Source organism: Callionymus lyra, chromosome 2 (genome assembly GCF_982586985.1).
Source record: "Callionymus lyra chromosome 2, fCalLyr1.hap1.1, whole genome shotgun sequence".
In the NCBI taxonomy this organism is placed as follows: domain Eukaryota; kingdom Metazoa; phylum Chordata; class Actinopteri; order Syngnathiformes; family Callionymidae; genus Callionymus; species Callionymus lyra.
This window is the reverse complement of record NC_141819.1, coordinates 38,083,612-38,110,177: the sequence shown is the minus strand read 5'-3', so window position 1 is coordinate 38,110,177 and position 26,566 is coordinate 38,083,612. Positions and strand designations below refer to the sequence as shown.

Genomic DNA, 26,566 nt, shown 5'->3' with positions numbered 1-26,566 from the left:
ATTGTTAGGTTTTTAATTAATTTAAGCACACAATTATTAATAAAATTATATAATAATTATTTATCCCTTGTTTTGACTCTGGGTCAAGGTGAACGACCCGTCTGGCTTGCAAAAAATACATATGCAGTGGTGAAGGTCGTTCACTTTGACCCAGAGACAACACAAAGGTTAAAAAATTATACCATAATTTAAAAGTTAAATTAAAAAAACATAGAAGTAAATATTAAATGATGAGGTCAACCATTTTACCAGATGAACACACGCAGTCAACAGTTTTCTATATTTTCTTTATTAATATCATCCATTCTCATCTACATGGTGAACATTTTGGGATGCGTTGCACACTTGGGGGGAGAAATACAACATGGTGAAGTAAACTATATTCCAGGGATAGTGATATTAGTCGATGGATGGAGAGGACTCATGTCAGGAACTGTTGTTTTCTCATTTGGAAAATTCAACCAAAGATTGGAACTCTGCAATGAAAACAAACAATAACTTTAAATGTGTTACTTACCACAGGGTTTGACTGGATACATTTTTTAAAAACTGACCCTCTACTCCAAGCTTGCCATCACTGTCGTAATCAGCATCTGCCATAATGGACTGTCTTTCAGACTCACTCAGTGCTCTGGAGCCTGGAACAAACCGCTGCAGGAAGAACCTGGAAACACACCACACTATTTGACTTCTCTTGAATATGAAGAGGAACTATACATATTTGTCTGATGTCACATTTCAACAGAGTGTGGATGACAGTCTGTAAACAGAACTTGACACGGCAAGAATCAACAATGGTGCAGACAGTACAAATATATTCATTTGACTGGATAATTACAGACGATGTGGGTGGTGAGTCTACTGAAAGATAAACTGCAATGCATTTGGAAATGTTCAACCAATTTTACAAAGGGACCAATAAAGTTATATCTAAAGTAACATTTCTGTAAGTGTGCTGCTGTTATGTACTCAAGCTCAGACTCCTCGATGAAGCCGCTCTTGTCCTCGTCGAGGATTTTGAAGACATTTTTGATCTCCTCGGGCGTCTTTGAAGTGAGGCCGCAGATCTGGAAAAACTTCTTGTAGCTGAAAGAGTCTGGAGCTGGGAAATCAAACAGGCATGTTTGAACTGTAGGTGGATCAGACATAATAGCACAGAGCTCAAACATGTGAGTCATTACATTTAATTAATTAAAAAATGTCTTTGTTGCATTTGTCATTATTATTTATCTTTAAAAACCATTTGAATTTCAATCATGTGCATGAGTTCAAAGAATCTAGTGAGCTGTCCAAATCTGCTACGTTGCTTAGACGACGTCCTTTTTAATTAAAAAGCTGTCACTAAGGAAGAGTTATTACGTTCGAAGACACCGCTGGCTTAATTTTATTAAGCTTTTTAGGTTTGACTTTTACAAAATAAAAGTGGCTTAAATCAACGAAACGTTCAAGCAGTTGTCATTGACCTTTTTTTCATTTATTTTGTATAGTTGACAAATATAACTGCGTTCTAGTCTTACCTTGACAGTCGGCGACTGCCTTCTGAAGATCCTCGGCAGAGAGAATGGAGTTAATAGACATGATGCACCTGCACAAAAGAAAATCTCTTAAAATAATCACATTTATCTTTCACCTGCTCTAATCTGCTTTCAGCCAATGCTGGATTAAATTCAAATATATCTAGGTTAATATTGCGACCGCACCACATCTGTTCCTGCTCACCCACAGAAGTAGTTCAGTCACATATTAAAAATTGTGTGTAAAAAGTATGGATCAGTTAACAACTGATCAATAATAAATCATTCAGATTAGTGTGTCAGAAGTGAACTGCCATGATAAGTACCTAAATAGACTTTATTACTGTCGAAGCTCTGCCCCCCCCCCCCCCACACACACACACACACAGGTAACCAACCATCAACTCACTGTTTTTGATTTCGTCCTCCCGGGGTCCGAAAAAAAAGATGACTTTGTGGCGTTCCTCTGGCAGGTGATCCGTTCTTATATACTCCTCCCGCTGACTTTGAAGGATCAAGTTTTTCTTCTTTCAAGTGAGGATCAAGTTTTTCTTCTTCTCGTATTTCTCACCGGCCCAATTAACCCCTACGTGTTTATATTCTCTGCCGTCCTTTCTCTCTCTCTCTCTCGTACCTTTCACAACCGGATTTCTGTCCAATCATCTCCTCTACATCCATCCAGCCCTCCTCCCATCCCTCCATCCTCCCTGTATCTGCTGCACTCACAAGTTCAACCATGATTACAACATCTCTGTGTCCGTGTTGGATTATGTGGCGTTTTTTTTAATTCAAAGTAGCATTACATTTGAGATTTAAAAAACCCTCAAAAATGTAATACCACAGATCTTTATTTTTTGTTGTTTAGCGAAGTAAAAATGTTTTAACTTTTTCATGAGTGTAAATTAGCGTCTGTCAGGTTGTCAGTGGTCTGCACTCTCGGAGTGCTTTTCCAAGTAACCTAATGTAACTAAACAGTTCAATAATATTGCTATAGTTATTGATAAAGATACTGATTTAGGGAGCTGCCAAGTTTTTAGAAAATGACAAGCGTGAGATTTGAGTGTCATGAGGTCCTCTTTGAAAAAAGACAAATGTTCCCACCTCCATTCCAGTTATAGCACCGTAAACCTGTCATCTTTGACAATGTCTTATGGTGATTAAATTACTATGTTCTCCAAAATCCTTCATTCAAATGTCTTGATATGTTTGCTATATAAAGTCTCTAAAGTCATTGATTATTACCTGGGATAGTTATTGATTTATAGCATCATAAATAATGCATATTGTATAATGTATCGTAAACTTTTATCTCTGACAATTAAAATATTATGTCTTAAATTTTTTTTAATTATCTAAAACTAAACTGGTGAAAATCTCAACCTATATTGGTTTTGAACGATCAATAGATAAATAAAATGTCATGAATAATAACAAAGAGAAATAATAATAACCAAATAGATTAATAACATGAAATCGTGGTGGACAGAGTCACACGGGACCAAACGTTTATTTTTCATAAATATACTGTATTAAATGGGCAAATATAAGCACGAGAATTGTCAAGTATGGTGTGTGGTGTGAGAATGGCTCAAACTGCATAACTGTCACACTAAAAGTGTGAAGCTGTGCTACACAGTGGAGTTACTAGGATAGATCATTTAATGATCATTTAGTCATTTAAAAAACAAAACAAATGCAGACATTGAAGACAGGAGATTATGTTGTGGCACAATGTGTTATGGGCTACACAAGCTGAGGAAGAAAAACACACAGCAATAATAATATATATATATATTTTTTACATTTTGTGTTATTGTTAGCAGTTAGCCAGTTAGCCAGACCCTTAGTGATCGACAAATAGAAACAATAAATCTTCTTCAGCAACAAATGAAGAATTCCAAAAAGATCTCCTGAAAAAAAAGTGCTTATGGAAATGAAATCCTGTTGAAATTTGTGAATAAACTGTAAATTGTAATTCTAGCTGCAGGCCAGTGTGTTGTCACTGTGATGACAAGCATTACAATGTTATTTGATTTCCCTTTTTCCAGAAGCTTTTCGTAACGTGAATTTGTTTAAGTAAATCCCCGCTATGTGTTAGCATCAGGACTGTCACCAGTAGATTCTAATGTTTTGATTATAATATCGTAGCTAGCAGCGCTAATGTTCACAAATACCCAAACAAATGAAAGAAAAATAGTGTTTTATAACGCAGATTGAACATTATATACACATTAAACATCCCTATGCTGTCTTTATACCTAAAATAACAAATAGTAGTAGTTTGATATGTTCCAGATGCTATAAAAAATACATTGGTTGCTAATGCTAAGCCAATAGCGGCGCACATTCGGTTTAATAGTTCAGAAAAATAATATTACATGTTATTACATATGATACACTATTGTTGAGTTTTCGTGTTTAAAGCCTCATGTTTGATTTGTATTGTGTTGGGACTTTTGTGTTTTTTTCTTTATTTGTAATTGAATTTCATTTTTAGATTTTTTTCAATTTGGTATTATCTGTTAAAGATTATAAAATTGTTGGCTTGTTGACGGTAATTTGATCCCGCGTGGATCCAGTCAGCGTCCATGTCATTGTCACAGCACGCCGCAGCCACTTTGTAACGAGAACCATGGGAATAAGTTCATTATTTTCTTTTTTTCATCTGCTGGGAAGCTCCGACCCTACTCTAAAGTGGTGTTATGCTCCATAGTGTCCTTTTTTCTGACTTCTCTGTAGTCCTTATTTCTTTCAAGGAGGACTTTAAACAAATGATGATGACTTAAATTCTAACTACATAAATGTGTGGAACTGTTGGTTTTCTGCCCACTGCTGTCAGGATATTTAATAAAAAATATAATATATAAGGTTTTTAATTAGTGTTTTAACTCCAACTTCTGTACTTGTTTACATGTACTTTATTGTTGTTTATATATTTACGATTTATTTATTTATTATTTGCTTGTTTTATTTGACTTTATTCTTCTTAATTATAATGTTATAGTTGTTTTAATGGCTATAATTTGTTATTGCTTGTATTTTTACTGTTTTTGTTATTTTTATTGTGTAATGTATGTATTAATATAATTTGTTTGTATGGTTAATCAGTGTTTTTTGTGAACTGCTGTTACAACTAAACTCCCCCAATGATAATAAAGAATAAAGTCAATTCTCATCTTATGTTATCAAGATTTGGTTTTGTTTATAATCCAAATACCATCTTTGCAGTAAATGTTAATTTATAGTTATTGACATGTATTTGTCAAAGACACTCTGTGTAATTAAATAAATTGTTGTGTGATTTAAAAGTGTTGTGTGCATAGACAAGAGTTGAAACTAGTGTTATTGAAAAAGAATCTTTATTGTAATCTCATCGTTCGTCCGTTTTCCATAAAAGTGCATCATTACTGATCTCACAATTAGCGAAACTTACAAAGTAAAACGACAGAAGTCAGAGAGTAAGAGAGAGAGAGAGAGAGAGACACTAGTCAACTGTGATATACACTTATTCAGGTACATTCATCGTGGACAGCAATGAGGTGAGCACAACCAGAGAGAGAGAAAGAGTGATTGTTCTCAGGGGCTGAGGTTGTATAAAACTGGTGAGTTGGACAGAGAGAGAGTGAGAGGGAAGAGGACAAGTGGAGAAGAGGAGTTTGCCATGTTGTTCCTTTAGAGTTGTGAAGAGTTGAAAATGGTCAGTTCAGTCATTTAGCCCTTGACCATGGCGGAGAACTCTGCAGGGGGAACAAAGGGGAAGTTGAGGAGGTTGAACTTTGACCCTGAGCTGGTAATAATACATTCAAAAAGAAGAAGTTTCTCACCCTCAATTCCAATCTTGCCATCACCATCAGAGTCACCAGCCTTCAGGAGGGCCTTGGTCTCACCATCAGTGAGAGCTCTGGCACCAGAAGAGAAGGTCTTCAGGAACTCCCTGGAAATGACAATGAAAATTAGAACCAACATTGATCTATTTGATGTTTTTTTTCATTAGCAAGACACATTTTCTATCTGTTCACAAAAGCTAACTGAGAAAGGGCTGTAAACATGTTTATATAGCATTTAAATCACATCCTCTTGTCTGTCCTTCTCCTTATGTGTTACCTCTTTAAACTACAAAGATCTATAATCATATATTTCATTACGATTTCTTACTCCCTTATCTGTAATATTTTATACTGTTTTCAGTTGAATCGTCTTGAATTTTGTCAAATATTTTTACATCTTTACCAAATGATTCATTTAATTTCAACAAAACATTGCATTTATCAACAAAATCGGTTTTATCAAATTATACAAGTTATATTTTCATTAAGAAATTGCAAAACCTACTTTAAAAAAAATTATTATGTCCAAATTAAAAATAATTTTCTAAATTAATTCCTTGTTTTGACCTGGTTTTGTTTAAAACTATATGTATTTTTAATCTTCTATAGTAGTCCTAGTCTGTTTTTATTTTTAAACGTAGAGACTGATTTCACTGGCTACAGCCAAAGATGCTCTTAGAAAAAGCATAAGATGAGCTTCTTACTTCAGCTCCTCCTCCTCAATGAAGCCACTCTTGTCCTGGTCAATGACGTAGAAGGCCTTGGTGATCTGTTCGGCGGACTTGCCAGTCAGGCCAACCTTGGTGAAGAACTCTTTGTGCTTGAAAGAGTCTGGGGCTGGACAGGAAAGAGACAATTAAAGAGTGTTAAAGAGAGAACTTTAGAACACTTTTTATAGGCTAAAATCTGACCTATAAAGTCGTCTGCATTAGCTAATAGATAAATAATATTCTTTAACAATAACAATTGTGTAAACTATGGAAGCAAAATAACTTTTGTAGCTATACTCCCCCCTGAAGTAGTAAAAAGAAACTAAAAAATATAATTATTTCCTTCACCTCTTGGTACAATATTTCAAGTTATACAAAAAAACTTTCTTATGATTATATGAACTATTGTTATGAATTTAAAACCTGTAAATATGAGGTTTCCCTTTATTATTTTGTATCATAATTCTAAACTTGTCATAATATGTAATGGTGTTGTCAAATATTTCTTCATAAGATAATTGAAAAATAAATACTATTATCTTCTTTATTTAAATTTGAAGAATTGTAAGTAAGAGTGTTTTGTATACTGATTTAAATATATGTTTTAATGGAATTTTTTCTAAATGAAAGTTAGGCATAACTTTCTTAGGTCTAAATAAAAATGTGTATTTTAATTTACATGTATTTTTGGCATCCCTGCGAGGGGTTCTAAGTGTAACTAGCTCAAGATGCTACTGTCAAATCCATTGAACTTCCTGGTGTACCTTGGCACTGAGCAAGGGCTGCAGTGATGTCAGCTTCGGTCAGAATTCCGGCGAATGCCATGTTTAACTGAGAAGGAAGAGCAGAGGACAAGTCAACATACAGGATGAAGCAACGCTTCCAAAAGTCAACTTCATTCAGAGCAACTCAACATCAGAGCCAGTTTAAAGATCTAACAGTTCAGAGTATTCCTCTATGGAAGCACATCTCAAGAGTAAGTCCATATTTATAATAAAAAAATGGAAAATTATAAAATAGATCCTTTAGCTGCTGTGGAAACATTTCCAATTATTTGGTTCCTTATAGTCCAAAACTTGTTCTGGTCTCCGTTAAGATCCCATGAAGGAAGAGCAGGTCTCCAGTGGAACTCACCTTGAGGTTATCTCTAAGACTAGAGTGGATTTGCGCTGATGAATCTGAAGCTGACTGCAGTGGCTCCTAAGGGGCTCCTGCCGGGCTTATATACCAGTCGCTGCTGGAAATATGATGCATAGGCAGTGTAATGGACACTGTGTGCAAAAGCAGTCAAAGCAGACGCTGAAGAAAATGTGTCCAGTAGACAGAGCTGGTCTATTTATATGTACATAAATGAAGATGCTTAAATGGTCGGCGGAGCGGCAGCAAAAGTGCTTGATATTGCATAAGGCTAATAATATACGCTGCTGATTTGGGTGAAACACACACTGAGGCCACTTGTATCTTTGCAGATCACCACCGGAGGAGGTGTTGAACTTGTCAGCCTTAATGTTGAAATACTGCAGAGGCAGAGCGCTACAGTGTTAGCAGCATAAGTACATCCAGTATTGTTTTATTCCTCACTGCTGCTCTTCATCCAACAGTTTTTAAAAACACTGACCAGAGTCTTGGTCGCTCTAACACAGATTTACTAGATCAACTACTTTTCTCACTTCAAATGTTTTTCAATTTCATTAATGGTTAATGTAAAACAGTACCATTTGGTTTCAGGGCCGAGGCTATGCTAGCGATAGCTTTGGTCCAAATGTGGCCCTTGGACTGTAGTTATGTGGCCCTCATGAGGCAAGAGTGAAACTATAAAACTGACTGCGGAGAGATGTTTAACGCCACAACCATCATTTTTTGGGGGGGCTTTTTTAAAAAATGTTCACGTTTTATTATTATATTATTATTTGCTACTAACCCTATTATACTTTCTTTTTTTATTTTAATCATTTGGCCTTTTTGTGAGTGTTAATAGTTCAAATGAAAGAAATTGATAGAAATGACTTATTCAATTCTTTATTTTTTTGGGGGTAATTTATATATACATTAAATGTATAAACAATAAATAATATACTGTAAAATAACTATAAAATAACTAATATTCTGATATAATTATCGTCTTACAATTTGTGTTTCAGATTCATTGTCTTTTCATCTTTTTTTTCTTTTCTTCATACGTTCCTTTATTTCAGTGGTGAGCAATTAAATTTCGTCAGGACCACAACTTTCGAGAAGTATAACATTAGGTACTAAAATCAAGCTAAATATGCTAAAATGATCATTTAATTAAAAAAAAAATTGTATATTTGTTTGAAAAAACGTACCATAAAAAGTTTAATTAAACTCACTGTTTTATTTTTACTCATACAAATAAAAAAAGTCCTAAAACAAAAACCTCATAGTCATACTTAGAGAGTATTAATGAATTATTAAAAAATTAAAATAGTTCAGTTTCTAAATGATCTTTGACCTCACGAGGGTCACATAAACACAGTCAAAGGGCTGCATGTTGCCAAAGTCTGCTTTATTTGCTGCCCACTCACAGCAGTCAATTCAACTGACCTACTTTATCTGCTGCCCCAAACGTGAAGGTTGAATTAACTTTTAGATACATGGACTTCCAACTTCAGAATAAAACAGATCTTAATTATGCTCATCTGTTTTTAACCGGAGTTAACCTCACAGTACAAGAGAAGCGTCATACATTAATAAATATGGCGGAAAGTGTTGCATTAACTGAGCTTCAGCTCAAGTTGATAAACCATTGATGCGTCACATTGTAATCAAATCAAGTAAAACTACTACTTGATTTTCTGTGGATAAGCGTCTCTCGTGCTGCAGGTTTGTGTGCAGCTTTGGTGAAGACTGGTGCTAACAAATCATGTATGATCCGTGCAGGTCATTGAGAGGAACTCGGCCACCATGTTCACTGTACACTGACAGGACCGCTGCCAACTTCTAAATCTGGACCTGTCATCTCTCATCCAGACGTTTTCTCCATATGGTGATGGGACTATTTATGAGGATATTTTTAGGTGATAGTAGGAAAGCTGATACGAGTGTTCATAATGATCATCTACATTACAACCTTATCGTCTTTGTGTGGCGCTAAGTCACTCAAATGTCGACAGGAAGGGCCCGATCGAGGGGTCTTTCCATGCCCATATTAGTCAGGATGGGAGACTCTCCGCTGCTTGCGATGACTAATCGATCCATCAGGGGGCGGTGTTGACATAAACAAATTAATCGTTCGAATTCAGTTCAAAGTTAATGTCCTGCTACAACACAACTGCTCATTGACTTTATAAATCCTTCAAGAATACTGTCCCTGCACATTCTGCATCAATATCTGCTGTGGTCGTTTGAGGCCCCTGACCTCCAAGTCTGCCACAGATACTGTAACTATTCCTGCACCTTCTTTAATATCAATCTTGAATTACAAACATCTCGCAGCAGAGAAGAAACCTCAAGCAGCGAGCGTCTGTAACTCAACACACTCGTCCGACCTCCACTTCCAAATCCCCTTCTTTCACGTCCACATTAATACGTGTTGATAATGAGTGTTGACTTCATCAATAATCGTTACTAGTGGCTTCTGTTACGATCACATCACTGCTGGAATGTATTTTAGGGGACACTTCCCACCTTAGGCCCGGAACCGGATGACCATCTGGCAGGAAGATCAGAAGAAAATTCATCTCATTGATGAAGGACTGTGGATATCAGAGGCAGAGAAACCGGATCCTGGCCTACATCTCTTCTGCAGGGTCATTAAACAAACAGGTCTGCTGGAAGTCCACCAGTCCCTCTAGTGTGGCTCCTCATGGTTCTACTAGACTTGAGGACAACCACCCGCCCACAGCTGATATATTTTCTTATTTTTATTTGAAGTCTGTGCAGATTTCACAATCATCTTCAATCAACTTTTTCTTCTTGCAATAATTCATATATTTAACTTGTTTAATTCTCCAACTATCGTCCTTATAATCACAGATAAAGAATATATAAAAAAATGTTCACATTCAATGTATTAAATATAATTATCTTCATAGGTCCAAGATGTATTTACTCTTACACTTAAATCACATAAGCTGCCCTCTAATTTATTTTCCATTATTTTATTTTATTGAATTCAATTAATCAAATTGTATTTCATTTCTATTTATTTCATTATGTTTTATTCTGTACTGTCACCACCACCAAAATATCATAAAAAACACATCAAAATGTTGTTCTTGTTAATTTGATTATTATTGTGTTAATTTCATTTGCAGTATGTAACATACAGTAAGTACAGTTGTAAAGTACATTTATAAAGTGAAAACACGTTTTTTTGTTTTTGTTGTTGTTCTCTTATTCCTGAATTGTGAAGTCATACAGGGGTTGATTGAAAACTTAAAATTCTCTGTAAGTGTGAGTTCCTTTGTGTGTGTGCTTGTTTGATAGAATACATTGTAGATTTAACTAAAAATCTGTGCGACATAATAGAAAAATTAGTGATTACAATCATCTACACAGATCAAGAGTGATTATCCAGAGTAAGTTAACAATGTAAATAACATTTATATATGTTATAGTATATGTATATATATATAGAGTATATGACAGATGAATTACAAATGTCTTAATAATTCTTCACAAAAGACAAAGAAATGGTACAATCTAGGTTTATTTCAGATACAATTACCACAGAAACCAGCAAATGTATTTATGATTGCTACTCTAAACACAAGGTTGACTCTGCAGGAGGTTGTCTGGGAACAGGAAGTCCTCCCTGAGATCATCTCAGCGAGTCATCCACGGCCTTATGAGGACTTGACCAAGGCAGAGAACTCTGAAACAAAACACAAAGTTATTTAATCATCCTAAAACAGACTCTCTTTAATGATGTATGATTGATTATTTCGCAGTTTGCTGCTGGATCCAGAATGTCGTTCAGCTTGACCCTGAGATAAAACAAGGGTTAAGATAACTTTTTGCATAATTTGACACTTAAATTTAATTTAATTGAAATGTATTAATGATTATTCTATAATATTATTCATAATATAATATTAATAATTACTACAATATGATGATATTACTAATAATTCATTTTTTACCAAGCTCTTTTCATTTAGTTAAAAAAAAATAATAATAATTTAATACTATTATCTCAACTATTTCAAAAAAATCGACTTGTTATTTAAATGTAATTGTCTTTTCAGGATCAAGTTAAAACCAGGCGCCGCCCTGCGCTCCTACCTTCCCAGCCAATCTTGCCGTCTCCATCAGAGTCAGCCTCCAGCAAGAAGCCCCTGGTCTCTGCAGCGGTCAGAGTCCTCGCTCCTTTCGAGAAGTTTTGAAGGAACAGTCTGGCAAAAAGAGGGTGAAAAACAACAACAACAATGAGACACATACAGGAATGAAAAGTGTATTTAAGTGTGACACTCAACTGTAGCTCATCCTGCTCTATATATCCACTTTTGTCCTGGTCCAGGATCTTAAACACCCTCTCGATGTCTGACGGAGATTTCTTGGATAAACCTACTGCTTTGAAGAACATCTTTGGGTTGAAGGAGTCTTTAGCTGAATGAAGAAGAAGTAAATGACTGGACTGTAGCAACGAGCGGTCGTGATGTCTCACCTTTACAAGCGTTGATGGCTGAGGTGATGTCAGACAGCGCCAGGAAGTCGGTGATGGCCATGACGTTGGTGTGGATGCTTGGTTCTGTGTGACCTCCCCGGAGCAGAAAGAATCGACTGGTGACGGCGAGGGAACTTCATGCACCCGTGTCAGAAACCACCAGCGTCCTTGTATCCCGGTGTCACCTGCAGCTGACCACTTCAGCCACTAGCATGTGTGTTTGTGTGTCAGCGGGAAGAATACAACCGTCCGCCAGCACGCAGCTGTGATTTCTCCAGGGGTCAGAGGTCACAGTGGATCTTCACTCTAACAAGACACTTTAAATCATTGTCTGTCCACCACCGTCCCTGGCAGGGGTGTATTTTGGGGGAAACATCCTGTTATGACGGCGTCTGTCACTCTCAGGCCGCCCTCGCAGGCTTCAGCTGACAGATGGAGACATCGCCGAGGACTTAAAGACAACAAACAGCATCGTCTGTGACATCATCTCTCATTAGAAGAAGATTTTTTTATTCTGTTTCGACACAAAAACAAGATGCATATACAGTATATTTTCAAAAACATTAATGAGGAAAGAAGGCACAGTGAACCGAAGAAAATTGTGTGAGATCTCAGTGAGTATTTGAGGGAGATGGAGGGATAGAGAGGAACAGTTGATACCCACGAACGACTGTGGCCAAATTTCTTTAAACCGTTACATGCAAGAAATCAAAGGACAAACGGTCTGATGGTGAAGGATTAGAGATGGACATCAGTCTCATCCATAAAACGCAAATATATGAATATTAACTCTTTTAAAGTACCAAAATGTACAGTTCTTGCTATTATATTACAGGTTAAAAAAAAGGAAAGGAAATTATATACATTAATACATAATGTATATATAAATTCCCGCATTAAAAAAAGAATGTACACACTATGGGACTTGGTTTTTCACGGCGGAGGTTCGAACTGTTGCTTCTCTCGCAATTTTGTTGTCGTTGTGTCGCAGTTAAAGGGAAAATCTAATTGAGCTGTTGCTTGAAAACCTTTGGTATAGCTGCCCGTTTCAGAGCCTGTTTTAAAGCCTGAAGATTCCTGTATGGCAGACGACTCTTCAAAACTGTTAGAAGTCAAACCATGGCTTCAAGGTAAAACAGTTAATATAACATAATAACAGTTGGTTTTTGGTCTCTGAGTCTGCTTCATATTTTAAAAAATATCTATTGGGAATGAAGACAGACTTCTTCTACCTAGCTGTGTGTTGTATTAACTTATCCATGTATTGATCACCAATCTGATAACAGTTACAGAACAAGTCAAAATACTATTTCTGAACAAGTTTTAAGCAGAGAAATGTGTTGTCGAGGTGAGCCATGAGCATTAAGAAAAGTTTGAATCTCTCTAGATTGAGGCAGCTCAGTTTAGACAGATTTGCACAGATTTCTCGATGAACAGAGAACATATATATATCAGATGAAAGAGAAAAACATTTGTTGAGGGCCTTGTCTGTAACTTGTTGACTAGGTGAAGCAAAATAAAAGAACAAAGAAAACATCTTATTATGTAGGGTATATTAGACCTGGGAGACCTGGGGAATCAGTCAGTGAAAAACATATTTATTTTTATTAGTAGTTACATTTTAAATTCCAAATATGACTCGTTGGCGTCCTTTATTATCCTTTGTTGGGCATATAGATATATTCAAATATTTAATTTAATCACAGAGTGTGTTTGTCATTTAAATAAAAAGCAAGAGACATTGTGTTGTTTCAATGTTTTTAAAAAAAAATTAAATTCATACACTTTAAACATGAACACAATGGTATCTAATCAAACAACAATTCTAGATTAATTATTTTTATTTATTATTATCTCGTTGTACACACAATTTATTTACTGAATCCTTGTAAGGTCGCCGTATATTACATAAACCATATGTAAGTGCTCCCCCCTCTTAGGTTCTATCCACCGTCTTCAACCAGCGACTCTAAAACTCCAGCAAACCAGTATCTTACATAAGAGCTTCCATTTTAAAAATGCAGTGTTTTCGATTGTTTATGTTCTTTATAGCTCCCATGAGTCAGGAAGTTCGGCAGTGTAGTAGTAAGTGCGTCACGCCAGTCAGTCCCGGCTGCACGTGTGGACCCGAGTCCCGGGTGACGTGAGCCCGGTTTCCTCAGGATGGACCTGAGCAGAGCCTGCAACACTGAGAGAAGCCGAGCAGCCACGAAAACATCCTCCTCTCCTTCACCTGCCCCCCCTTTGGCCTTGTCGCTTTCCATGCCCCCATGCTTGTTTTCAGGAAGACATGGCTTCCTGCATCATGGATGAGAGGGGGAAGGGGCGGAAAGGAAAAAAGAAACACACAGAAGAATTGCTAATCCAGTTGGATGTCCAGCTGGAAAAGATCTGTAGGAAAACTGGCAGCTACAAGAAGAGAACAACGTCTGGACTGGACGGCCATCTTGAACTGAAGTATACGTATGAGGCAGGTGTGGTTGACTGCATCACAGGTAAGAAGATTGTATTTACTTTTTCTGGTAGAACACAGGAGCCAATCATAGCTTTTCTCTGACCCGCAATGTCATTTGAAAAACAAAGTCCGTCACCATTTAAAAAAAGATCTAACACAATATTAAGTACGCCTATGGGGATTTGACCTCCAACACGATATCTAACACGATATCTAGAAAGTAGAAGCATCGTCTGAGTCACTGGAACACATGCGATGTAAAGAAGACACGTGTCATCAGCATACCTATGGATCGTACTCCCTGCTGACATTTCCATGTGGCAGCTTGTAGAGTTCAAGAAGGTTGAGGCCTAAAATTAGCCCTGGGGGGACACCACAAATCAGCAAGTGGCTTTTAACCAATCGTTCCACAACGTCTTCATTATTGTCGCTCTCTTGGATTCAGAATGAAACTATTTAAATGTCATGGAGAGATATTTGTAAAGGATAAAAAACAGAGGGAATTCAATACCAGGAATTCAAGACAATGAACTACTGAAACCAAGAGTCAAGACTTATGAATCAACTCTGGGGCCACATTATATACTGGTACTGTTTTGAGTGGCCATCAATCCAAAAGAGAGGAGCTAAAATATTATAGAAAAACTGTAAAAACTACGCAAGTAAGAATAGTAAAGAAAGAACCTTCTGTGTAAAAGAAAGTGAAACAAAAAGAACCATTACATATGATGTCAGGTGTGGGCTGGAGAGAGCCGTCTGACAAAACAGATTGTGCTTAAAGACTCCTCTCCTTCACCACATCATCATGTATGTATAGTGGTGGCAGCGTCATGTCGTGCGGTTGTTTCGCTGCAGTAGGAACTAGTGCACTTGACAAAGTAGATGAAATCATTATGGAACAATAACACAACGTGGAAATGTTGAAGCATCTGAAGCAGAAATCAATCTTCTAAATGGACACGCAAAAATTGGTTCCAAAGAAGCTTAAGGATAATAAAGTCAGTGTTTCACCCTGAATTCAATCAAATTGAAAGTTTGTTGGCGGAGCTGAAAAGGCGTGTGTTTAATGAAAAGTGAATTCATTATTCTGCAACTGAACAGATACAAAACATTAAGGGAATTCTAATTGGATCAAGACTGGAAAAGTGGGATTTGATCTAAGGCTAGAATCCACTTCTCAAGAGTGTGTTTCATGTTTCTTAAAGAAGTCATTGTTTTATATGTGTTTCTATGTTCATTTCTTGTATTTTGGGGATTATAAAAAGAAAAGAAAGTACAATTGACAAGATTTAGAGATACATTTTGCTTTCAGATGTAGTGGGGTGGATTATTCAGTCTCACTGTAAACGTCTGTTTATCTAAAATAAGTTGCAGCAACTAAAGCTGGCAGCTGCAGACAAGGACAGTTGGAGGAACTCCCTTCACTTCTCCTGACATCAGCAGCTGAGGAGTTGAGTTTGCAGGCAGAGAGTCAGTCTCTCCTCTACCACATTTTCTGGAAGTGAGTAATGGCTGGACCATCACAGCTCTAAAAATAAAAGTTTAGCATCACTTAAAAAAACAGCCTCCTCTTTCTTCCACTCAGCGATTCCTGAGCTAAACGCTGAACTCTACTGCAACCTAGTGGATACAAGAAGGATGATCAATAGAGGTCCATACATTTTGGCAGCATGAAAGGAAAATCAACTATTCTTAAAATGTAAAAAAATTAAAAACAATGTTATTGTTCATCAAAGACTGGACCACAATTCTGAAAAACAACATTTTAAATGAGCTAATAAGCTGAAACATTTTGTGTATAAAATATTAAAAAATACAAAAAATATAAAAACGACATATTATAAAAGAGAGTAACATTACTGTGTTGTGCTACTTAAAATAATACTTTTTTAACAAGAGAAGTCTCCATGTGTAGTGTGATGTCTAAATGCTAGCTATTAAAATAACTTTTTAATAATAGAATACGCTCTTTAAACTTGCAGATACAAAACTGGTATTGCTATACAAAGAGGTCATTAAAAATGTATAAGCCCTTAAGAAACGTGGACCACGCTCAAGAATATAAACTCAACTGGGGCCTGAATGTTGAGCTGACAGAGGACTGAGGAAGCCAGATTTATTTTTTACTTAATAAGCAACTCATATATGTAAATAAAAGACTAGCACTTTCACAACTCACAGACTAAACTTAAAAAACTAATTTCTCAAGTATTCCTCCACAATCATTTTACATACAACCATGCGGAACAGATGTTTGTGTTAGTATTAAATGATTTAAAGCTTCACAGCCGTGGGAAGAAAAGTCAAACGGCATCTGTCCGTGACAGGATGTGTGTTGGTGAAGGACTCGACTGGGTTCGCTCATGAGGGGGCGGAGCCAGCTCTCTGATGTGGACGACCGACCGCTTTCTGACGCTTCAACTGGTAAGAGGAATATCACGGACAGATCCGACCTTTTCATGATTTTGCTTGACCAAAGACCATCACCCTGTAAACTGAAAGCCATCACTGCATTGTATGCTTTGAATTAGACAATATAATATTACATGAAACGTGTATGAGATCAATGACAAAGTCACAGAACTCCTTCCTCAGATATACTCCCAGCACTGGTCCAGGTCCATACTGACGAAGAGCAGGTGTACTGTCAGCACTTGGTGGATAGATTTCCCTTTTTATGTTGTCATATTAGAAACATCCACTCTGTCAGCAAACACTTGTAAGTAATTTTAATCCGACAGTCACACACACCACGTAGAAACGGAATCAAGCTCTGACAGACAGACAAGATACCCAAAGGATTAACGATAAATTTGTCTAATAACATTCACATCTTTTTATTAGTTGAGCCCTAGCTTAACTGTCAACGTTACTTCTGGAAATGTAAAGAAATAATCTGAGCATTACAAAGGGATCAAGGCAGCACAATATACATTGAACGTCTATCTAACAGAACAAAACCACTCCCTATCAGCAAAGCTATTTCATTCTGACAAGTTGTAAATGAAGCCTTAGCCTAATTTCCCCCCTAATGACTTCATGTTTTATTACTCACACCTTAGACAAATATGTACTCAAGAGTGACACATTTACCACTCTAAGTGTAGTTATTTTAGTGTCGTGTTTCCCTCCTGCCCACTCCTCAGGGATCCGAGTCTGTCCAAATAAAGCCTTCAGAGAGCACATCCAGGCTCCTGAGTGGATGTTTGTATCTTCCCATATCACGCCTTGTGCTCCGCAGACTAGAGGTCCATATGTCGCTGTGTAGACCAGGGCTGGGTGTATTATGCATGCCTGGAATAAGCCCAATCGGCTCCAATTACCCTTCTGCTCACGCATAGTTTGGTGTCGCTTGCTGTGTGCTGGCTAGTCGGGGCGATTCTGCGGCTGCAGTGTAAAAGGATAGTTGTGCAGTTCTTCTGGCACTGAGTGTGCATACTACAACTCAATCCAAGATATACAGTGTTGGCCAAAATGTTCGCACCAGAGCCAAGACTTTTTAAATGTGCAAGTCTGGAGGACAGTTAAAAGGGTCGATGAATTTGACCTGCTAGTGATTTGTGGACAATTAATGGGTTATGTTTTGCCACAATTCCTATATTAGATTTCAAGCTTGTTTCCCAGCTAGTCTACTACTATCAACCGTCGACTTCCTGTAAATATATTTGTGTACTGCACTGGACATGGAATTAAAACTCAGGGTGACCCCTAGCCCTTGATATAATTATAAGGACATACAGTGCAAGATGCACAATTTAAAACAGTCTCTTATCAATGGTTGTGAATACAGATTTTAATGACAAACCTTGAATTTAGCTTGGAGGGCTGAACCACGGATTTCAGGTGAGCTACTAAGATATGGTAAGGATTTGAAAACAGGAACAAAGTGTTCAGAACATGCCTATTTGAATCATATATTTAATGGTTGAAGAGAAATCGATTTAACCCTTAAGGGACCCAATTCTTTGATTTATCAAGGGCAACATAGCACTTAAAGCTGCTCACAGATCCATTTAAACTTGTGTCAAAAGTGTAGAATCAAAGGGAAAATTCAAGTTTTAAAGGAATAATTATGAACATCCTGACATCTCTGTAACTGGTTAAGCACTCTTCTTAAGTAACTAGCAACCCCAAGGACGTTGAAATATGACGGGAAGAAGAGAACACCGCCCCTTGACGTTTAAAAAGCCACTAAAGGAAAAACAAATTCAGGCACTACAGCACTTACAATAACTGTTTCTTGGATTTGATGTGAACACACCTTAACACATTTATATTGGCTGCCCATACAAACGAAACATAAAAACAAAATAAAGACACACTAGGCTTCATGCTGAATGTGGTAATGATGAAGCAATAAAATGCCAAACTTGGAGGTCAAGGAGGACAACACTCACCCAGTTAACAGGCAGTTTATATAGTGTACTACAATTTGGTCCCTTACACATAAGTTTAATACATAAATGGCAATTTTTGAGTAGATTAATCTCTTGATTCAGGATCTGAATTAAAAAAAATAGGACATAACATGAAAAAGTGTTTCAATTCATGGTTCTAAACCCTAACCTGGCAGCTTTACTAAAAAAAGAAAACACTAATAAGACAATTGGGCTCTGAGATATAAGTTGAGGAGCAACTGAGACAGAGCGCATCAATCACGTCTCTGATGTGAAAATAGAATGTCAGCTAGAACAGAACCAGCCCACATTCAGTGGCGGCCTTCGGCTCAGCGTCTGACTATATCACATCCTCACATGTCCTGCTAAGTGCGGTGAAAGAAGAGTGGAGTGCTGAAACACAGTATCTGTAGCTGGTTGCCGGGTGACATCTCTGAGAAACCACAGCTGTACATGGATATAAGGTCAAACTTCCTTGTACATCCATGTCTGCCTTGCCCAACTACACTTATAACACTCACAAAGCTCCAAATCTCACTCACAAAACACACACACAATTGTGTTTACATAGTCCAACGCCCGCTTAGATACACCTTGCTATGAACTAGACACACAATAGCATTCACCCCCAAACTCACAAACCAACATAGCAATACCAAAATAAATTAAAATACAAAGAAAATGCTCACTAGGACACACAGGTATAAAAGAAGAAAATGCTTGATTAGCATCAATACAAAAAGACAATCCAAAGCACTAAAATGAGAACTCTCACCCACCCAGGCTTAACCAACTAATAAGGAACACGGACACAATTCTCATAATGCAAGGGCATGGCAAGTGTGGCAAGTTGCCTTCTGGGAACAACATCCTGGTGCTGCATGGGTGTGTAAAATATAAACTCCAGCATCAGTGATTTTGTTGCCAGAGGGTGGAAGCATTCATCAACAACAACAAAAATGATGTGTTTATATTTTATATATCAATTACAAAAACACACACAACATTTCTATTTTTATAGAACATATTTTTATGACAGTTCATGTCTTTCAAGCATTGGCAATGCAATTCTATGTATGGCCGCAAGAGGGCAGCAATATCCCCTAAACAAGATTTCAGTTAAAAGTATTTAATGTTTATTTAGGGGGTATTACTTGGCGCAAATATTGCGTATGTCTTCGATTAATTTAAAAATATTAGTATCTATATATTTTTCTTTAAATATGTTTTAAATTGTGGTGTCATTATTTCTGGACATTCTTTGTCTTATACTTTGCGTTGTATGATCAAAATATGAATTCTGAAGGAACATGAGGTTAAACTGTAAAAAACATTCCAAAAAAAGTATGTTAATTAAATCATGTATTTGGTAAGAAAATATTATTGTCTTAAAAAATGTAACACGCTACTATAGATCAGACATAGGTTATTCGATTCCCTCAAATACCACATTATATACTGTGAATGTTGTGAGGGACAATCAAGCCAATAAATCGGATATTTTAAAATGATCTGGAGCTGTTATTTAATGCGTATCACGTAGTTTTACATTTATTACATACTAAGATTGCTAAAAATAAAACCTTTTTACATTGAATATTTTTAATAACAACAACAAAGTAAAAAATGGAAAAGATGAAATGTATGTATTTTTTTGTATGTTTCTTTTTAAATACATTTTATTTACGAATATGATAAAAAACAAATTATATTAAGTATTTTCCCCCAAAAGATACTGATTGAAATAGCTAAATACTTAAAATTGTTCACCATCAGAAACATTTAACTATTTTAGATAGTTTCACACTACATCTTACTATACTTACCATGTCTGCTATAGATAGACAACACTTTGGTATATGTACGATTATTTAATGGACCTATTCGGTTATGAAAAATAAATATATATTTTCATATATAATTTTGTTTTCATTATTGCGTGTTTTCATGTTCATGCCATGATAATAACATTTCCATTTTACATTAATGTAATTCTGAGGTCCGTGCTGATACAATGATCCTAAAATAGGTCAAACACTGTAGGGGTAAATATGTGACATTACTAACACAATATTAGCCATTTTTACAGTTTTAAAGCGACTTCTATCTAAGTAATATGTCGCGTATGTATTAAGTGAATCCATGTAATAAATGTAATACATTATTTTGAGTGAATCATATATAATAATATATATATTATTAATAATACAATAATAATATAAGTTTAATCTGAGTGTACATTCTTCTTGTGTTGCAGCACGTCGCAGGTGTCACACTGACATCCGCACTGCTGCTCTCCTCAGTCGGTTGTGTGACACTACAGTGGATCAGATATTGATCCGTGCAGCTGCAGGGAGAGAGCTGGATATGTGAGCTGCCTGTCCTCCCTTTTCTCCACATATCCTCCACACGAAAAGTCTTTAAAAATATCAACCCTTTTCTCTGCTTGCACAGCTTTTATCCGGGGACTGATCATTATGCACAACGTTGAAGGTAAGTCATGCTTGGTCTGGTCTGAGCTGGGTTTTGTGTAGCAAGTTCTCTCAGCAGTCTTGAATGAAGCCACACCTTCATGGGATGCTTTTAAAACGAGTGGAACTGAACGACAGATGCTGTGGATATCTTGCAGGGATGATGAATTCAGATGTTTTTTTCTACCTTCATGCTGTGACATCAAATTACTCCAAACAAGCTTCATGGGCCACTGCATGTGTGTGTGTTCATGTACGTCACCGCTGCTATGAGTCAGCTCCTCTCTTCCTTTTCCTGAGTCACTCATTCAGCGGGTTGCCAGGTAACCATGGAGAGGGGAAAGTTTCCTATTGCGTCTTTCTTTCCGTCGATAGATGGATGCCGATATTTATTCAGGCTCAGGAGTGACGAAACGACGCATGTGTTTGTAGGAGCACAGTCCAGTGGCGAATAGCTGACTTGTTGCTTTTTATATCCCGGCGAGAGTCGCATCAGTGTGGCTAAAGTGCAGGAATAGAAGCACTTTTCTTAAGCAAACTCAATGAAAGCCTAATGGAAAACCCCTGTGACATCTAGTGGTGTTTTTGTAGATTGCTACAAAAACCCATTTCCATCCTTTTAAATGTTACACCGAAAACGTATCTAAGGCTATACAAGATTTACAAATCATGAAGTTACTCTACAGATAATATTCAGTGCACCACTTGATGTACAAGTTTACCATTAACTGTGGCCAACTTTACCTTGAGAGCAAGCACATTGTGTAGCATTTTAGCATGGTATTATTACATTTTACAATGTAGCGACAATACATACGTTTACTGCATTACATGAAAAATCTTGGATGGAGAAATGCCAAATACTACATCAAAACTTGCTTCCAAAAATGTTTCCACCCTGACAACTTCAAAGAGTCTCTTAGTACCTCATATGAAAACACGGTGTCACCCACTACTGTAAAGCGATTGCTTGGTCATGTGACACCAACAGACTGTGCGGGCGAAGTAAGAGCGAACAGTGATACGCCGGGCACCACAATCCAATCAGCAACCAGGATACAGCATTCGTCATAACAAGTATACATAAAAAGGTCACTGACTGTTTCCTAAATGTAAATACCTTACCTTTAGTACCCACAGACAGTTCATTCTCTTGTTTACATGCTATTTGTTGTCTATTTGTCACTGCTAGCGCACGGCCTCACTAAGTACACAGGAATGTGTGTGGTCATGAGTCATTGTTGAATCAACAGACACATATTGATCTGATAGTTACAATTGAATCACTTGTTTCTAAAAAAAACTATATCTACATATTTGTGGTAAAGTCACCTGTATTTTAACATTCTCTCACAGGACAGAACAGCTCCAGCGTTCCCCTTGTTGGAAGAACAGATGGTCTCTTGGGAAATATTTGGGTTCTCAATGGAGGACAATTCAATCACTGATGACTACAACATGGATACCAACAAGAATATTATCACTATTGACAACAGAATCATCTTCTTCCCCGATGACAGCAAAGCAAGGGAGTACCTGAGTGACTATTGGTGGACATGCCCCGGGAATATTTTGTGCAACAGTAGCATCAACGTGTCACATCATCTGGAAGATTCCTCACCAATCCTGAGTGAACCAGCTGATGAATGCCAGAGCAGAGAAGAATTCAAGTGTAAGAGCCGTCTGAAGTCATGTCAGAAGTCAGATCAGAGAGAGAAGCCATCGAGGAGGAGCAAAAGAAAGAGGTCGGTGTCCTTTGTTGACGACGTCATGGTCTTCGTGTTCGATCAGGTGGGTCCACAAGATAAGTCACCGCAAACACACCAAATATCAGCAGGTTCCGATCGAACGGTTGTAGAATAGCAGGATGTTTTCTTTATATAGTAAATGTTTACTTTAATTACTTACACGTAATCCCATGTACAAATGAATGAAAGGACACAAGCAATCCTCAAAATAGAAGGTTTGTGTTCACTTTAATGCGTCTGATGTAGAAGTAGAGAAGTCAACGGTGGGAATACTAATGATAGGTGTGGTCTTCTTGCTTTGATGTATCAAAAATGTGATGGTTAATATTAGCTTTTCATTGTAATAAGTAAACGCGTCTTCCTCCCCATATCTGACTGTGTTGCATCTAGGAACGTCCCACCATGGAACTTCAGAGTGACTCCTGCACAAACCCCTGTCCCTCCGTACAGCCGGAAGATTGTGGTAACTTTTCGACTTTGTCATACCAAAGTTACATTGTGGGGAAGGTTCAACCTATACAGTAACTACAGTAATACTACATTTGTTTACAAGAGACTATCCCGGCTACTGCAAGAGAGGCGGGAAACATTGATCAGCAAAATATTTTATACAGTTATTTTTATTTAGGATTTTTAGTTTTAACAAATGACATTAAAAAAATGTGATCCTACATGTAAGCATGAACAGTTTTCCTTTAAACCTCACACAACACTGTTAGAGAAATGATCAACAGATTTGTAATATTCAAGATTTCCAAAGAAAGTTGTCCTTTTATCGAAAGTAACAGTTTCCTAAATCCTGAAAAGTTTGGACATTTCAAAGAGACCCATTTTATTACTTCTTATGTCAACACAACCAAAGAAAAATGGAATTACGAAAAAAGAACGCATTCTTCCTCAAGGAGCCCCTTTGACTCTATTTATGTGGCCCTTATGAGGTCAAGATCATGTAGAAACTAATCATTTGATTTTGTGTTGTTCCTTATTATTCTTTACTATTTCAGCTCTAAATATGTTTATAGGTTTCTTTTGCTCCTTTATGTTTTGTTTGATGGCCCCTCAGACAGTAACACTAACTCCATAAAATGTGTCCCTAAATTGCTCAGCACTGGGAGATAGATTGATAGATAAACTTTATTCTAGGATGTTTGAAAGTGTTATATACTGTACATAATTATAAAACATGAGCTAATGGGTTGATAGCTTTGTCTAAAATAACAACTTGAATTCAAACCCCCCTTTTTTAAATTGCGACGCCTGTTCTTAATGGTTTGAGGATAACAAGTTCTTTTTGGATGTTGTTTGAGCAGAACAATGGGAATCCCAAAGTCAACAACTCTCCACACGTGCATATGTAACAACATCAGTGCTAGATAACAACAATGCTCTTCATCAAGAGGGAGCCGTAGTTTTGATAGATGACAGCAAGTCTCTTCAAAACTATAAGAAAGTCGTTGGTACATTCTGTTGCTAAAGTTTCACTGTTTGATGACTTTTAAGGAACTAGGTTTGGCACTGGTAATGAGATCAGGGTGGGGCGTTTAAGAACTTGTCAAACGTTTGTTGGTTCATTAGCGGCTCGTTCACGCTCCCTGTGTGTTTTGGCCTGCAGGTCTGGAGTGGGACGACGACTTCTCAGCGTTTGAAAAGAGCAGCCATTTTCAAAGCGTACACCAGCATCGCAACCGTTCGCCAGCCACGGAGAACTGGAACCTCATCTCGGAGCGTCTGTTTCTGCCCCAGAGCTGCCTCTACCTCACTCACGTCAGCGAATCAGACCTTGAGCCGTGAGATAAAAGGGTTAATGACACACGGCGCCGCGTGTTCAATATGACACGACAGAGGCCGACTGCTGCTTCTATCCCAGCGTCACCATGGACCAGTGTGACATCCACACTTGTTTTCCTTCCTAGCAGACAGCCTTGGCCTCATGGAAAATCTGGCAGATGATGCAGATCTGCACCTCTAATTCACCCCCCCCCCCTCTCTTTTATGATGACTCAGAGATTTAAGTGGATGTTTTTCTCTGCCCATTTAAAGCACCTGCTGCTTGTGACATGGCGTTCGAGTCTTGTTGGTATGACATTACGGCTGACTGGGATGTCAATGAACAATCAATTGCAAAAGAGCTTTGGTAACTTTCCAGCGGCTTGAAAAAGGTCCTTGATTCTGTTGAAAAAAACAGCACAGGGGACAGGGGTGGGGGGTTTGAATTAAATGTACGATCATAAAACATTAACTAAGACTTTTGTGTCCCATAATTCAGCTTATTTATGCATTTAAAAGACGTGCAAGTCGAGGCCCAGCATGTTTGCCTCATTACTAAGGTCCCAAATTTATCAGCAATTCTGCCTAAATAAACAGTGATAGCCTGAGGGAAGACAGAAAGTGTACAAACTAAAGGTAACAGATAATGTTTTCCACGGGACTGAAAAGCTTGTGAAAAGGTTCAGCATTGAGTTGGAACTTCTATATAACAAATCTTCTCAGCATTAATATTTAGCATCATTTAAACATTGAAGTGTTAGGAAGAATCTATTAGATCTGGCTGGTGGTTCATTTGTAAATGCATGTCTGATGTTCGGAAACTTTTTTAATTCATTTTCTCAGATTGTATCCATCTGTCTCGTGTTATATCTTACTTGTCAACAATGCCTGAAATGTCAATGAAGAGAGAAAGAGTAATAGCACCTTACGCATTTGAGTACACTAATATTAATAATAACAACCCCAATTCCTCTGAATTTTTTTTAAAGAAACTTTATATTTTGAGAGAGAAATAAAACTACTAAGACCCCTTTTTTATCAAGACTGTCTTTACTTTTTCCACCCAAATAAATCATGACCTGTTGACCAGTTTTAATATACTAAAAAACCCTTAATCTGCTTTGAGTTTAATGCAAAAATAAATTTAAAAAAATCACTAGCTTGTTAGGGCCTGTTATTGCTCACTTATTGTTGCTTATTACTGATTTATAGATGACCAACTAAAAGATACAAAATGTATTTATTTATTTACAAAGTGACCTTTACTAAAACAATAAAAAGTCATTTGTGTTTATATGAAAAAAAAGAAATCATTAAATAAATACATGAAAATAAATCTCTATTTCGTACTTTAATAACTGTGTGTTGCCGTTTCAGGCTTCAGAAATCAAAAAAGATTAGCAGGACCAGACAGCCAGGGGTCAAACAGTCATGAATAATTGGAGGTGATTTAAGAACCAGTGTTTTCACAAACAATAGCCCCAGAAAAGATTCACACCAGATCACAACAACAACAGTTCCCTGGTTAGAATGCGAATGACTTGAATGGTCAAGCTTAGACTACAAACCGCCTTCACGATAAGCCTGGAGGAAGATATTCAAATGAGGAAGCTGATAAGAAAATGATGTCAACTGTCAAGAAAAGCTGCTGAAACTGTGTTAGTTTTACAAATAATATGCCTGCCTCGCCTCTTTATCAACTCTGTGATGTTACCATTAAGGATTATAAAGAAGTAATGAGCTCCAGTCAACTCATATAAAACTTCCAAACAAAATTATTTTAATGTTTTTAGGTTGGTTAGAGGTGAGAAAATGTTCCACAGAAAGATTACATAGGATGCTTTAAGTGTATCTCTTAAGATTTACAAATTTAAGTCTACATTCGTTGTTTTTTTCACTGTTTTTCTGCCCTTAAATGCATTTTAAGGCTCAGCTGTGGAACAAAGTTAGGCTCAGATTTTGAGGTGCTGATCCTCATCTCTTTCTTTCGGGTAAAAGTAGTCGTTGACCTAAGAACAGTGCCTCAAATTTACAATATCAGAGTTATG

At 37.1% G+C, this 26,566-nt stretch overlaps 4 protein-coding genes across 5 annotated transcripts; 1 reads left to right on the top strand and 3 right to left on the bottom strand.

Annotated features, from left to right (window-relative positions):
- Positions 1-270: 270 nt before the first annotated feature.
- pvalb9 (parvalbumin 9) lies at positions 271-2,077 on the bottom strand. The gene is made up of 5 exons (XM_087783060.1): positions 1,924-2,077; positions 1,518-1,585; positions 970-1,102; positions 555-664; positions 271-476 (listed from the first exon to the last, which is right to left on the bottom strand). Exons 2-5 carry the CDS (start codon positions 1,576-1,578, stop codon positions 445-447), a joined length of 336 nt encoding a protein of 111 aa, XP_087639186.1. The 5' UTR covers positions 1,579-1,585; positions 1,924-2,077; the 3' UTR covers positions 271-444.
- A 3,148-nt stretch (positions 2,078-5,225) lies between these two features.
- On the bottom strand, positions 5,226-7,227 carry LOC148086789 (parvalbumin beta 3-like). Its single transcript, XM_087783023.1, has 4 exons — positions 7,186-7,227; positions 6,816-6,882; positions 6,046-6,178; positions 5,226-5,448 (listed from the first exon to the last, which is right to left on the bottom strand). The coding sequence occupies exons 2-4, from the start codon at positions 6,874-6,876 to the stop codon at positions 5,226-5,228; spliced, it is 417 nt and encodes a 138-aa protein (XP_087639149.1). The 5' UTR covers positions 6,877-6,882; positions 7,186-7,227.
- A 3,597-nt stretch (positions 7,228-10,824) lies between these two features.
- On the bottom strand, positions 10,825-11,754 carry LOC148086788 (parvalbumin, thymic-like). The gene is made up of 4 exons (XM_087783059.1): positions 11,681-11,754; positions 11,490-11,622; positions 11,299-11,408; positions 10,825-10,888 (listed from the first exon to the last, which is right to left on the bottom strand). Exons 1-4 carry the CDS (start codon positions 11,739-11,741, stop codon positions 10,860-10,862), a joined length of 333 nt encoding a protein of 110 aa, XP_087639185.1. The 5' UTR covers positions 11,742-11,754; the 3' UTR covers positions 10,825-10,859.
- Positions 11,755-13,900: 2,146 nt separating this feature from the next.
- On the top strand, positions 13,901-26,551 carry LOC148086787 (uncharacterized). 2 transcript variants are annotated; one of them, XM_087785027.1, is made up of 7 exons: positions 13,901-14,175; positions 16,463-16,559; positions 20,790-20,901; positions 20,987-21,025; positions 22,360-22,794; positions 23,142-23,214; positions 24,364-26,551. In XM_087785027.1, exons 5-7 carry the CDS (start codon positions 22,399-22,401, stop codon positions 24,540-24,542), a joined length of 648 nt encoding a protein of 215 aa, XP_087641153.1. In that variant the 5' UTR covers positions 13,901-14,175; positions 16,463-16,559; positions 20,790-20,901; positions 20,987-21,025; positions 22,360-22,398; the 3' UTR covers positions 24,543-26,551. The 2 variants fall into 2 exon arrangements, with proteins under 2 accessions (XP_087641153.1, XP_087641152.1); XM_087785026.1 differs by having other exon boundaries at positions 20,790-21,025.
- The last annotated feature ends 15 nt before the right edge of the window (positions 26,552-26,566 follow it).

Coding starts and splice junctions, on each gene's coding strand:
- pvalb9 (XM_087783060.1), bottom strand. CDS start 1,578: ATGTCTATTAACTCCATTCTCTCTGCCGAGGATCTTCAGAAGGCAGTC. Junction 1,103..1,517: donor GGCAGTCGCCGACTGTCAAG/GTAAGACTAGAA, acceptor TTGATTTCCCAG/CTCCAGACTCTTTCAGCTAC. Junction 477..554: donor TGGCAAGCTTGGAGTAGAGG/GTCAGTTTTTAA, acceptor TTTTCATTGCAG/AGTTCCAATCTTTGGTTGAA.
- LOC148086789 (XM_087783023.1), bottom strand. CDS start 6,876: ATGGCATTCGCCGGAATTCTGACCGAAGCTGACATCACTGCAGCCCTT. Junction 6,179..6,815: donor AGCCCTTGCTCAGTGCCAAG/GTACACCAGGAA, acceptor TTTCCTGTCCAG/CCCCAGACTCTTTCAAGCAC. Junction 5,449..6,045: donor ATTGAGGAGGAGGAGCTGAA/GTAAGAAGCTCA, acceptor TGTCATTTCCAG/GGAGTTCCTGAAGACCTTCT.
- LOC148086788 (XM_087783059.1), bottom strand. CDS start 11,741: ATGGCCATCACCGACTTCCTGGCGCTGTCTGACATCACCTCAGCCATC. Junction 11,409..11,489: donor ATAGAGCAGGATGAGCTACA/GTTGAGTGTCAC, acceptor TCTTTTTGCCAG/ACTGTTCCTTCAAAACTTCT. Junction 10,889..11,298: donor CGGCAAGATTGGCTGGGAAG/GTAGGAGCGCAG, acceptor GTTTTGTTTCAG/AGTTCTCTGCCTTGGTCAAG.
- LOC148086787 (XM_087785027.1), top strand. CDS start 22,399: ATGGTCTCTTGGGAAATATTTGGGTTCTCAATGGAGGACAATTCAATC. Junction 22,795..23,141: donor TGGTCTTCGTGTTCGATCAG/GTGGGTCCACAA, acceptor TGTTGCATCTAG/GAACGTCCCACCATGGAACT. Junction 23,215..24,363: donor CGTACAGCCGGAAGATTGTG/GTAACTTTTCGA, acceptor TTTGGCCTGCAG/GTCTGGAGTGGGACGACGAC.